This window comes from Siniperca chuatsi, linkage group LG20, assembly GCF_020085105.1.
Source record: "Siniperca chuatsi isolate FFG_IHB_CAS linkage group LG20, ASM2008510v1, whole genome shotgun sequence".
Classification (NCBI taxonomy): domain Eukaryota; kingdom Metazoa; phylum Chordata; class Actinopteri; order Centrarchiformes; family Sinipercidae; genus Siniperca; species Siniperca chuatsi.
This window is the reverse complement of record NC_058061.1, coordinates 17,068,281-17,081,281: the sequence shown is the minus strand read 5'-3', so window position 1 is coordinate 17,081,281 and position 13,001 is coordinate 17,068,281. Positions and strand designations below refer to the sequence as shown.

Genomic DNA, 13,001 nt, shown 5'->3' with positions numbered 1-13,001 from the left:
ATTGCCATTAAAATTGCCCATTATTATTTTGCCTCCTGAAAGTTCATTAAAATGGCTAACTACAATAGTTAGCCATAGCACTATGTAATTGTGGTTCAGAGGCTGAACATTAGTCATTATGGCTTTCAAGTCACTACAAGGCACACGCAGAATGTTACAAATCATGTGGTTTTTGTGAAGAGAAAACTGCCAAACTGTTGCTGTGTGATTGAGACCTTACTTTATGTCCATCCTGGCATTGCAATATTATTATGTGGTGCATTGTGTTGCAACCATGTTTCTGTAATACAAAGTATGTCAGGATCCAATATCCTGTGATCATGTGATCATGTTTTAGGTCTGTTACATGTACATCTAGACCTTGAATGTTATGTAAACAGACCTTCAGAGAAAATTCTGTTCCTGTTAATGGCGCCTCAATATATTTTTCCATTTTTGAATATATGGCAGTGGCTTTAAAATGTTGAATGACAAGATTTTCCAAAAATGTCACTCGACTTAAGGCTACATATGCTTGGCCAGCCAAGACAATTGTTTTAAATGACACCACGGCTTTGTCTAAAGTTAAGCTTTGCACTTTATAAATTGTGCAAGCCCAGGCTAGACGTAATGGAAATTGACGTCTAACTCCACCACTGCTTGTCACTTCGTCCTCATCAGCGTCTATTGGGGTTGCATTTTCCAAGTCCTGGTACTGAACATTGAAGTTTAACCTTAAGTTTTCTGTCAATCTTTTTTATTAAATTTCACAGTACAAACGGTACCAAACACTCCATTAACAAGACCATCTGTAGCATCTATATTTTTGATAAGCATAACGCAAGCCTTCAGACCAACACTTAGCAATCTATCCAATTATGTTTTTTTATCATAGGTATGTAAGCTGTTCTTATGTGCAAATAGCGCCGTTTGAGGGTTCTTCATCAAAATCTTGAGCTTGAATTTGCACAATATCTGAACATACCTTATGCAACATATTGAAAAATATGTGTTTGGACTTCACTGTTGCAAAACTGTGACGGTCCCCTGTGTCTTCGCCCACGCCTGCCTCACATTGTTTTAATAACACTTTATCCTGTTCTTTAAGTTTTGCCGTTTTGGTATGTGTCCTGAGTCGATTTAGTTTCCGGGCAAACTCTGTTTTTGCTGCACTATTTCTGTCAACTGTATGTGAATGAAAGTATTTGCCCGTAGGTTGGTCCCTATTTGCTCTGTGTAAAGAGGCCTTCCTTTATCTGGTGGCAGCTGATAAAAATCTTCAACAGCTATAACAGAAACATTGCCAAATGGAGAAAAATTAGTGCATTGTTTAATTTGTCGTAGTCTGCCATGGATATAGGCCAAAGGTTTGTGATCAACCATGGAAATTTCATCTATTGCAAATGTTTGCAAAATGTTTACACAGCTTTTATTAAATGGGACTTTCCTGTGCCTGCTCCTCCAGAAATAAATACATAAAATGGGTCGGGATTTTGCCCATTCACTTTATCTAGGCACCACTGACTTAGTTTGTAAAACACCTGTGCCTGTAGCTCATTTAATGAGCGCATAATAGATAATACTTCTCTGGAGAGACTGGAGACATAAACATTTCTACAGTCAATCAGGTGCAAGAAGACATACCCTGTCATGGAGAATAAGCAGCAAAGCATCCACATAGTCTCGCCCACTCTGCTGTGGGTTTCTGTGAAGATGACCTCTTGACATGATGGACACTGGGTGACAGCTGGCGTTTGGCCCAAACTGTCCACTTGCCCACAGAAAGAGACAGAGAATTATTGGCCCGATAGACACTCAGATGTAAACGAATGCATGGCTGAAACTGTTATATGTGTGTGTGTGAGGTGGTGTAACGTACCTGCAACGACTGGGCCTGTTGGTTTTTCTGCTGCAGGCGTAGTTTTTACTGTCTGCTCCAGTGTAATGTCCTCCTGTGTCAGCTGGGGAGGTGGCAGCATGTAGATCCCCCCACAGGGTGTCTCAGTGTTATAAAAAGTGGGACACGTGTCCTGTTCACCTGATTTAAAACATGAGCAGTTCAAACATGTTTTTCAGAGCGACATTATAGATGCATTAAAGAATATCTTTATAAAAAAAAAAAAAAAGGGTTTTAACAGGAAGCAGTGTTGTCTCCAGTGTTGGAGCTCTTTTCTTGTTTCGCCAACAGCTCCTCCAGCTCCTTCTGGATGGCCTCCAGCTCGCACAGTTTGTTGCTGTCCTCACTGGTCACTGACGACAACACATAGAGAGAGGAAGCTTACAAAGCTGACACAGATCTATAGCAAGCTACTGTACCTGGAAACCATTTTTAATTCTTGCAGTAATTGGAAGTACTTGAAACAGAAAGAAATACTAGCTAGCTCCTAGTTTGTTAGCTAACTCTGTTGGTGTTAGCTGGCTGGCAAAAAATTGCATTAGTAATTAATAAAATGAACTAGTAAAAGATAAAAAGAAGAGTAAAATAAATAACATTTTAATTTATTTTATCAACTGAATGATGGTAAAGGGGAAAACAGCTTTAATTTTTACCAACTTAGCTAACTTTGTTAACGTTGCCTTGCTTACTATGCTTTATGAGTTGAAAAATAACATGAACTAGTGAAAGCTAGAAAAAAAGAAGAAAATTAATTTAGTTTTTGCTTTTTTTTACCAACTGATTGGAAGTTGAAGGAAAAGTATAAAGCTTTATATTTATTTTTACACTTCATTTTGATAACTTAACTAACGATATTACTGATGTATTTGGGGCTCCATAGTTCTCAACCTGGAAATGAAAACATTTAATTAAATCAGGGTTGGGAGTTTTTTTTATCAGTCAGTTCATTTTTAATATAATACAATAAACCGCCTAAGAAGTTAATGGATTTTTTTTTTTTTAAACTTGAAAACTGAAATACAAACAAATGTAAATAAGAAGCACACCAGAGCAATGCAGCAGCGGTCAATCACCAATGATGAACAGGACATTTGTGCTACACAAAATTTTCAGTCGTAGTCATCTGGACACTGTTTTCAGAATCAAGATGTTTCGGCTCCCATCCGGAAGTCATTCTCAATTGTGAAAAAATTGGACGGGAACTAGAAATTTAAGCTACTCTGAGTTACATAAGCCCTGCCCTCAGAAAGGAATCTGCCTGAGTATCTGTTAATAGCTAGTTTCACCTGAAACTGACCTAATGGTTTCCAAGATGGCCCAGTAATCAGTAATCAGGCCTATTGTTTTCTGGCTGCATCTACTTCATCACTGTGGGCAGATTAAATCTCAGACCACCATTTCTGTTCAAAGAGGGGTTCTCTTTTTTCACAAAAATGGCTTCCTTGACGCCCCGTTCAAACCAACTCTTCTCTCTACTTAGAATCTTCACTTCGCTGTCTTCAAATGTGTGGTTTGTAGCTTTTAGATGCAAATGCACGGCGCTCTGTAATCCTGAGTTAGCGTGTCGTCTGTGCTGATAAAGTCTTTTGTGAAGTGGCTGTTTGGTCTCGCCTATGTACCGTTCTTTGCAGTTTTCCTCACTGCACTGAATGGAGTAGACTGCATTGCTCTGTTTCTGTGTGGGTAACTTGTCCTTAGGGTGAACAAGTTTCTGTCTTAAAGTGTTGCCTGGTTTAAAGAAAACAGGAACATGCTGTCTAAAGATCCTTTGTAGTTTTTCAGACAGTCCAGATACATAAGAAATGGAGACACCGTTCCTTCTTGGTTCTGTTACACTTTTGTCCTGTTTTTTGGCTCTTTTTTTTTTTCACAATTGAGAATGACTTCCGGATGGGAGCCAAAACGTCTTGATTCTGAAAACAGTGTCCAGATGACTACGACTGAAACCTTTCTACGATAGAACACTCCTGGACAAATGAGGGACTACACCGTCCTACACAAAATTGTTTAATTTTCGGCATTTCTTCTAAGCTTAGATCTTTTACCTCCTCATGATGATCTTTGGTTAATCAAATTAAGAGACTGACTCACTTTCCTCTGTGGTCCTGCGACTATTGTCCTCTGCCTTCTTCCTGATGTGCAGCATCTTCAGCAGAAGGAAACGTCTGTTTTGAAGCTGCTGTATGCGGATCTCGATAAGGGCCTGTGGTGGGGGGCTGTTCATTGGCTGTGGGGTCCCCTGGTCGGATTCTGGCTGGGTATCAGGTTCAGAGTTATCCTGCTGAAGCTCTTGTTCTGGGTCTAAACTGACACCTGTGTTCAACCCCACACTCTGCATCCGCCTGAAAGCCTGAAGGCACACAGTGTTGTTGTCTGGGTTCTCCATCCTGGCCTGAATCAAGGTGTTTTTGAAGTAGTTTTAACCACACGCTGAATCCTCAAACTGAAGTGATGTAAACCATGAACCAAAAACAGCTTTAAAAACAGCTCAAAACCAGAAAGCTGGATGAAGCATCATTAAAATCAGTCTTCTCTCAAAAGTATTCTAAAAAAACAACAAACCTGAGGCATTGTAAAATAGACTCAGCCCATAGATGTTGTTTTCATCATCTGGCGAGTCTCGGCTCATGATATTGAAAGCAGCTTTAACACAGGTGTCAAAGGCGTCACCTTTTAAATGACGTAAACAGTGTGCACAAACAGATGAGACTGTAAAACATGCAAATGTTGTCAGCCTGAGGCATATGCAGGACAATGGACAGTGGCTGACATTACTGGAAGACTGTGGTCATGTTGTATGTTACTAGGTGCGGACAGGAGCTCAGCAATGCCATGACATGATTTGACTTTTGTTTTGGTACAACATTGTTATTCCAGCTAAGCAAGGTTATTATTCCATCTTCATATCAGTAATAAATTCCTCTTCTCTTGTATTTTTGGCACAGATGATCACAGTCTTTTGGTAGACAGGCTGGTTTTTTTCTACTGTGTTAGTAGTGGAAGGTGAGTTGACCTCAACAAAAGGGTCAAAAGGGTTGAATAATTATGATGATAGTAATTAAGTCATGTCTGTATTCAAACTACAGTATCAGTAGTTAGTGCCAAACTAGATCAATTCCAGCATGTATTCAATCCGATTCAAAAGATTGCCTTTATGGAGACAGTTCATGCTTTTTTTCTACATCCCCTGATAGTTTTGGTTATTTCACATGAGAGATTTCCTGTACTTTGTGTTTTTGACAATGCTCTTGTGGGCTGGGGTCAATTAGAAAAACAAGATGTCACGTACTTCCATGCACCAATAAGGGTTAAGTGATATTTTAAATTCAAATGTGATGACAGTTGTGTGGTTGTTTTCTTATGTTGCCAGGCCACTGTTAATCAAATGAGAGAGGGACGCACAAAAGGCACATGTAAAATTCTAAAGTATCAATAATAGCTAAGGATGTTTTTTCCTGAACATAAACTTTGATATTTTTCTATTTAGTCATATTTAGTATTATTATCATATAAAAATACTTCCAGGTCCAGTGTGTAACATTTAGGAGGAGCTATTGGCAGAAATGGAATGTGATATTCATAAGTATATTTTCATTAGTGTATAATTGCCTGAAAATAAAAATGGTTGTGTTTTCATTATCTTAGAATAAGCCCTTTATATGTACAGAAGGAGCGGGTCCCCTTCCACGGAGGCCGTCATGTTGCACCGCCATGTTTCTACAGTAGCCCAGAACGGACAAACCAAACACTGGCTCTAGATAGGGCCTTTTGCGAGTTTCGCAGCCACAGTAGTTTCGCGAGCGGTATTCAAATGGTTGCAAACTGCAATTTCACCACTAGATGCCACTAAATCCTACACTCTACTCCTTTAAAGCACCGTTTTTTGGTCACTAGAGGTTAGAGGAACACGCTGTTATTCAAGCATCCAGCAGACACAGCAACATTAGCTTTCATTTGGATTTGTGTTTCTGGCCACCAGATGAATATAAGTCCAATATTCTCTCTCCTTGTAGCTCTTTTTTGGTCTCCACCAGCTCCTGAGGGAAATATCTGGCTCTTTAGCTGCTAAATGCTCCACTATGTTCACCCGCTAGTCGCTAACTTTGTCTTTCTGTTGTTTGGTAGTGGGCAGGTAGTGCACAGTAGTGGTGAAGGAAGTATTCATATCCTTAGGTAAAAGTACTAAAAAAACCACACTGTAAAAATACATGTAAAAGTCCTGCATTGAAAATGTTACTTAAGTAAAAGTATGTAAGTATAATCAGGAAAATGTACTTAAAGTTTTAAAAGTAAAAGTACTCAATGCAGAAAAATGTCCCCTGTTACTGTTATACTATTATGTATTCTATCATTAGATTATTATTACTCATGCAGTAATGTAAAAGCAGGATTTTACTGTTGTAGCTGGTTGAGGTGGAGCTCCTTTTTTTTTTACTTTTTTGTAGGACTGCAACTGATGATTATTTTCATTATGGATTAATCTGCTGATTATTTTCTCCATTGATTGATTTTTCTGGTTTGTAGAAATTCAGAAAATAGTGAGAAATGACGTCACGTTACTCAGAGCCCAAAGTGACACCTTCACAATGCTTGTTTTGTCCACCCAATAGTACAAACCTCAGAATAATTCAAAATAAATTAAAATAATTAAAAGGAAAAGCAGTAAATCTTCACATTTGTGAAGCTATAATCATGAAATGTCCATTATTTTAGCTGTACTTTTATATACTGTTGAGTAGTTTAATTTATAAGGAAACATCATATTTTATAAGCTCTTCAGATGTTTTTGTGTAAAAAGCTTAATTTGTAAAGTAACTAAAGCTGTTAGTGGAATAAAACGTACAATATATCCCTCTGAAATGTAGTGGTGAAGAAGTAGAAAGTGGCATGAAAAGAAAATACTAAAGTAAGTAAAGTAAAAGTATCTCAAATTTGTACTGAAGTACAGTATTTGAGTAAATGTACTTAGTTACATTCCACCACTGGTGTACAGAGGATTTATCAGATGCTTTTTTTTACTGAAAATATCTGAAGAGCAGGTAATGTAAGTTTATGCCAAAACATGTGATTTCAATAATCAAAAATTGATAATTTGTCTTGGAACAACATATTCCTATTTCTTACTGTACATAAAAAAATGTAAGTATACTGTATATACTAATATATTTGTTAACATGACTCATTTTGCTAAGGAGTTTTAGCTGGTCCATGGTTCAGCCATCAGAAACCCATGATAAGAATTTAGATACATGTTACGCTGATAAAGCTGAGTTCAAAGGTCATAGCCACACATCTAGAAATAAATACTTATGTCTCAGTCGATTATTGGTCTAAAAATAGCATGAAACTTGTGGTGTTTGGTAGCACAAAGCGTACCGGCTTGTTCAACTGTGAAATGTGGCAGTTGGCCCCATGTGACAGTAGCTGGCCAGCGTAGCATCAATAAAGCCTGGAGCCAGTTTATAACATCAGCAGAGCAGATGATGCCTGACCTATATTCCAGACTGTAATTACATACAGATAAGGAGTGTATTTCATAAGCCTCATCGGTGACCTCTTTTAATTTCCGATGTGTCTTTTTATACCACATTTGATAAGATCATCAACCTGTGTTTCTTGGTGTTTCTATGGCACTGTGGAGGTTATCTGGGCCACTGCACTCAGGCCGAGCAAACACAGATGTAACACACAGAGGCGAACAAGAACAAAGGATTATACATTTGTACATTAAGTGTTTTAAGTACTAAAGAGGAGAGTAAAACCTCAAAATCATAGTGTGTTGTTCTTGCAGCTGACCACTAGATGTCAGTCTCTTACACTAAAGGAGCAGGTCAGGCCTACAGAGGATTATGTCCTTAGTTTGTAGTGCCTACGTCACCAGTCCTGCAGTGGCAGACCTCCATCCATCCGTCCATCTTTCGTTCTGTCATCCCTCAGTGCGTGTACCAACCTGAAACATTAAGCAGCTTTACACAAGCCTCATATTTGTCTTTATTTCTCTCCTTCCAGTTTTAAGAGTCACTCACCTCTACTTCCACCACGCACTCTATATCCACTTTACACACACACACACACATATATACATAGGCCTAATTTCTCAGCTGCTTGTTTGACGGTGTGTGTGTGTGTGTGAGGGTGTGTGTGTGAGAGATGCACACAGATCAAATAACAGTAAAGTATGTGTGTGCACCACCTGTCAGGATATTGGTCACCCAGGGAAGGATACACACAGTCATTGATGGTTAATGAGCTTCATTATTCAGCAACAAAAAGTTCTCACATATCTTTGGACAATAGTGTTACTGTAATAGAGTAAAGGTTAAACACTTGGATCAGTGTTAATCTCTTTGACCTGAAACAATTCAAACTAAGTGTTTGAAGTGCTATTTAAAAGAGTTTTTAGGGCCCTAAGCAGAACTTTCCCCAACCATCACCTAATTCCACTTCCCAGGAGTTTAGTCACCTGTCCGGCACTAAACAGTAGCACAAGCGTTAGCAACTAGCTAGAGAACATAGTATAGTGATATTTTTCTCAGGAATTGGTGGAGACCAAAACAGTGGTAAAAGTGAGTGAATATTAATTAGACTTGCAATCGTCAGGTGGACAGAACACGACTTCAAATTAATGCGAATGTTGCTCTGTGTCTGCTGGATGTGTAAAAAAGCAAGTGTTTGCTAACATGTCCAACACATTAACTTTATAAGGCGATATATGTCAATGTTGTGTTCACAGCTTGTTGTGCTACCCCCAATTAGCAAAAAAACAACAACAACAATCCGTTATTGCAGGTTTAAGTAACACAGATTAAGCTACAAATTAAAATATCCTTGCTTATAAACTTTTCAGAACATAGTGTAGTATTAACACTAATAAAACCCCACCATAAACACATTTTTGCCATTTTTTTCCAATCACTTTTCAATGCTAAAAAAAATTATTTTCAAAATGTATTGATATCTTTTAACATATCCTTATATATTTATATTTGTACACATGTTGTACTGTGTTTCAACATGTGTTGTTACAACACACTAAAATTGAGTGAATATTAGACTTACATTTGCCAGGTGGCCAGAAACACGACTCTAAATTAATGCTAATGTTGCTTCGTGTCTCTTGAATGTGTAAAAAAGCTGATGTTCGACACATCAGCTTTATAAGGTGATATACTGTATGTCAATGTTGTGCTTACAGCTTGCAGTGCTGCTCCCAAGTGGCCAAAACAATTGATTAATGCAGATTTAAAGAAATGCTACATTTTGACAAAAGAACAGTCAGGACAGTCAGCTACTTGATTTGCTTGATTTGATTGGCTGCCGGGACCAAGTTTGACATTGACGAGCGGTGCGACGCCTTTTTGTCTTTTGCTGAAAAGTTGAGAATATTTTAACTTTTATGCGTGTCTAAAAACCGTCAGAAAAACGCGAAGCGTGGCACAAGAGAGGAGCGCACGGCAGGCACCATAGGAAAAGAATGGTTTTGCTAGCGACGTGTCTCTGTCGCTAGCGTTTCTGTTGCTAGCGTTTCTGTTGCTAGCGTTTCTGTCGCTGTTTTCTTTCTACCGATAGTTCCTACATGAAACTGCTCACACCAAAACAATCTAGATGAATAAATAACACTACAGGCAAGAGGAAAAATATGTATTTTTGATTTTTGGGTGAACTGTCCCTTTAATCTTTAACCATAACAATACTGTAATACCTCACTGCAGTGATATAGGTCAGTCTGTGTTTACTAGCTGTACTGTACTGTGTACAATGGAAGAGACAGATGATTTCAACACTCTGCTATCCAGTGTGTCCATTAGGCAACACGTTGTACGCTCCCTCCCAGAGGACGTCTCACTGATGATGACATGCAGTTGCTCAGAGGGCTGCGTCATGCCCGGATTAGTGTGTGTGTTTGTGTGTGTATGCGTGGCTGTGTGTGTGTTGATGTATTTCTATACTTATGAGGACCAAACTAGAACTCATGTCAGTCAGGGATATCTTTTAAATCATAATTTTAAACATACTTTTACTATTATGTCTGTCAAATCTTTGACTTATACTAATTGTTTTCCTTGTTGTGTTTTTTCTAGTTTTATCTTATAGTTTGGTTTTCAATGTGTAATTTGTACTCTTTTTTTAAAAAGGTTTTCTTAGTTGTTAAATTAGTTTACTCTCTGTCTCACATTAACTATCTTCACAAGGACAAATGTACTGTCATTTCTGTTGCAATAGTTCATTAGTTTAGGGTTATGACTTGTGTTTAGGCTCAAGATTAGCATCTTGAGGGTGCCAGTGATGACTGTCATCACTGCGGATACTCACGAGTGTGGTATGACAGTGTGGGTGAGGGAGTGTGTGTGGATGTTCCTGTTCTCTTGTCTGAGCAAAACCATTGTTAGAACCACTTCCTGTGCAGCAGCTTGCAGCTGGACTCATACTGACTAATAGGAGGAGAATTTGAATACACTCACACTCATAGCAGTCGGTTCCACTCATGGTCTCGAACATGTTGGCTGAACATGAGTGGCAACAATGATGTCATCAAACTGGGACAGTTCATTTTTGTGTTCCTTTTTTTTTTATTCGCCAGGCAGGGCAGACAGGCGGGATCACTGCACCACTCAGGCTGATCACAGGCGAGGAGAGGGAGGAGGAAAGGTGTGTTTGTGTAAGGGGGCAAGTAAGTGAGAGAGGAGAGAAACATAAAGAAAAGGGGAGAGGAGGTGAAAAGAGGAGGAGGAAAACAGGACAAGAGAGTATGTCAGGCACGCTGCCAGCATGCAGGTCTAATATGAATAACGATGTCTGCAGCTGCAGCGACAGGCGAGTGAGGATGGATCCAGTTCTGCATCAGAGACACTACATCATACTCCGCAGACGCCTAGCTGCACACGAGTTATGTTCACACACATATTGCTGCTGTAAATCATCTGTTGCAACAAGAGGTTTATGTAATAGAGCTTCCCTTACAATCTCCTTGTAGCATCATTCAGCAGTAAAATTTAGAGATTAAAACCGCACGGCACCTCATTGTTGTGATTTGAACACATTACAACAAAGATAAATCACGGTGACAAATCACAAGAGTTTCCTGGTGTGTTACCACAGCGTGCCTCCCCCGCGGGGCTCAGACTCATTTTTCTCATGTGGATTGACTTGTCAACACATCTTCGCTCACTTCTGTTCACATGATCACCTGCAGACACTGTTAAACAAGATACACGTAGCATTCTAACATGTGTGGGTCACTTACATGGCAATTTTGAGATGTACACTACACCTACAATGAACGCAGAGAAACAAGACTATTGCTGAGACTCCACTTCCACTTTGTTACAAGTGCTTTGTGGCATAAAACAGCAAGAGGGTTCTGTTTTTCCAGTGTAAAAGTCAGTCTTAAGGGATAAGGCTAGCACTGTTCTATATTTTTAGCCATGCTATCAGCATTGCTCTAGGGATGGCAATGTTGGTCAGTCAGTTAGTCTGCCTCATTGCAATATTTTAACATCTAGTAGATGGATTGGTGCAACATTTTGTACAGACATTCATGGTTCCCAGATGATGAATCCTGCAGACTTTGGTGATCCCCTGACTTTTCCTCTAGCGCCACCATGAGGTTGACATTTGTGCTTTTTAGTGAAATGTCTCAACAACTATAGGATGGACTGCCATGAAACTTGGTACAAACATTCATGTCCCTCTCACAATGAATTGTAAAAACTTTGTTATATTTTAACATTTCATCTAGCACCATCATGAGGGCAAAAATTTGTCCAATACTTTGGTTCATAACCAAATACCTGCAAACCTAATGGCATTCCCATTAGCCTCAGCTGTAGTTTGTGTTTAATGCAAATCAATTTTAGCATGCTAACACGCTAAACTAAGATGGTGAACATGATGAACATTACACCTGCTAAACATCAGCATGTTAGCATTGTCATCATGAGCAACACCTTTGCATTTACCTCAGTACAGCCTTACAGCCGCTAGCATAGCTGTAGTCTAGTTAATACTGTTTAACAAATCCCATTAAAATATCAAAACCAACAATGTTTTAGTTAATTTCTCCTTTTCTTTAGTCCATTACTTTTCCAACTTCCCTACTCTGTCTGAGGCCCTCGGCCCCCAGCCCATTTGTGTCCACTGAAGATGTAAATCTTTAAAAATGAGTCACAAACACACTTTTTTTTAACTACTTTGGAAGATACCCATATGAATTTGCTAACTCAGACCACTAAAGCCTCATAATAGCTTTGGCATGTCTTGAGACCGATTTGAAAAAATGTGAACCTATCCTTTAAACATTTGGGTCAGTAACTACAAACTCATGCTGTGCTGTTATCATCTAATGGCATTTTAAAAAGTCACCATTTTCGCTATTAATGTATTTCACTCTTTCATAACCGTCTGCTTATACTCATTCTACTGCTGTTAATTTATACATTGCCATGCATATATTTATATAATCTAATATATCTAATTGTTGGAATTGTTAACTGCATCTTTGCATACACCACTTATGCTGTCTTCTTATTTGCATCCTATTTTTCTTTTATGTATACTGTCTGTGCTTGCTTGCTGCAATGGCCTGATTCCCCACGGGGATCATTAATGTTTCATCTAATCTAATCGAACCCCTGCTGTCACCACAGAGCTGCCTCACAGTCAAGACAACAGTGCAGAGCTGCAGAGCAGGATTGTAACAGAAAATCCTGTTTGATACAAAGCAGACAGCTATAAGCTCATACTGGGTCATAAAAATTAAACTGTGTAATTGAGCATGGAAATATGACCAAGCAGATGATTGATTCTGAGGCTTTACTGAGCATAAATACTGAATGGCATAGAGACTATCTGCGGAGACAGCAACAACACAACAGATCTGTGGCACAAAGGGTTAACAGGCACATTCACTGTTCCTGTGTGAACGTCTGTGGCTGCGATGTCCTGCAGTGTAACAACCTTATAATTCACCTGTAAACGTGTTTTATGGCTTGTCTCTCCTCTGTGTCTTTTGAAAATTCCTTTCTCCACATTCCAAGTGCTCCATCTCTCTGTGACGGAGTAAAATAGTTAGAGACAGACAGAAAGTGAGAATGAGAGAAAGAGAGATCATGGGCATGGAGGAGTG

General features: G+C 39.0%; 1 protein-coding gene across 3 annotated transcripts in view; it reads right to left on the bottom strand.

Moving 5' to 3' along the window:
• LOC122867136 overlaps positions 1 to 13,001 on the bottom strand; it is a 19,930-nt gene extending 6,929 nt beyond the window's left edge. Inside the window, exons 1-6 of one of the 3 annotated variants that reach the window (XM_044177490.1) lie at positions 12,845 to 13,001; positions 10,339 to 10,493; positions 3,968 to 4,226; positions 2,116 to 2,229; positions 1,859 to 2,017; positions 1,624 to 1,750 (exon numbers count right to left, since the gene is read on the bottom strand). In XM_044177490.1, the coding sequence (XP_044033425.1) occupies positions 1,624 to 1,750; positions 1,859 to 2,017; positions 2,116 to 2,229; positions 3,968 to 4,226; positions 10,339 to 10,344 (665 nt within the window). In that variant the 5' untranslated portion in view covers positions 10,345 to 10,493; positions 12,845 to 13,001. Of the gene's footprint in view, positions 1 to 1,623; positions 1,751 to 1,858; positions 2,018 to 2,115; positions 2,230 to 3,967; positions 5,423 to 10,338; positions 11,427 to 12,844 lie in introns of those variants that run through there. The other 2 variants (XM_044177491.1, XM_044177489.1) reach the window with 2 other exon arrangements.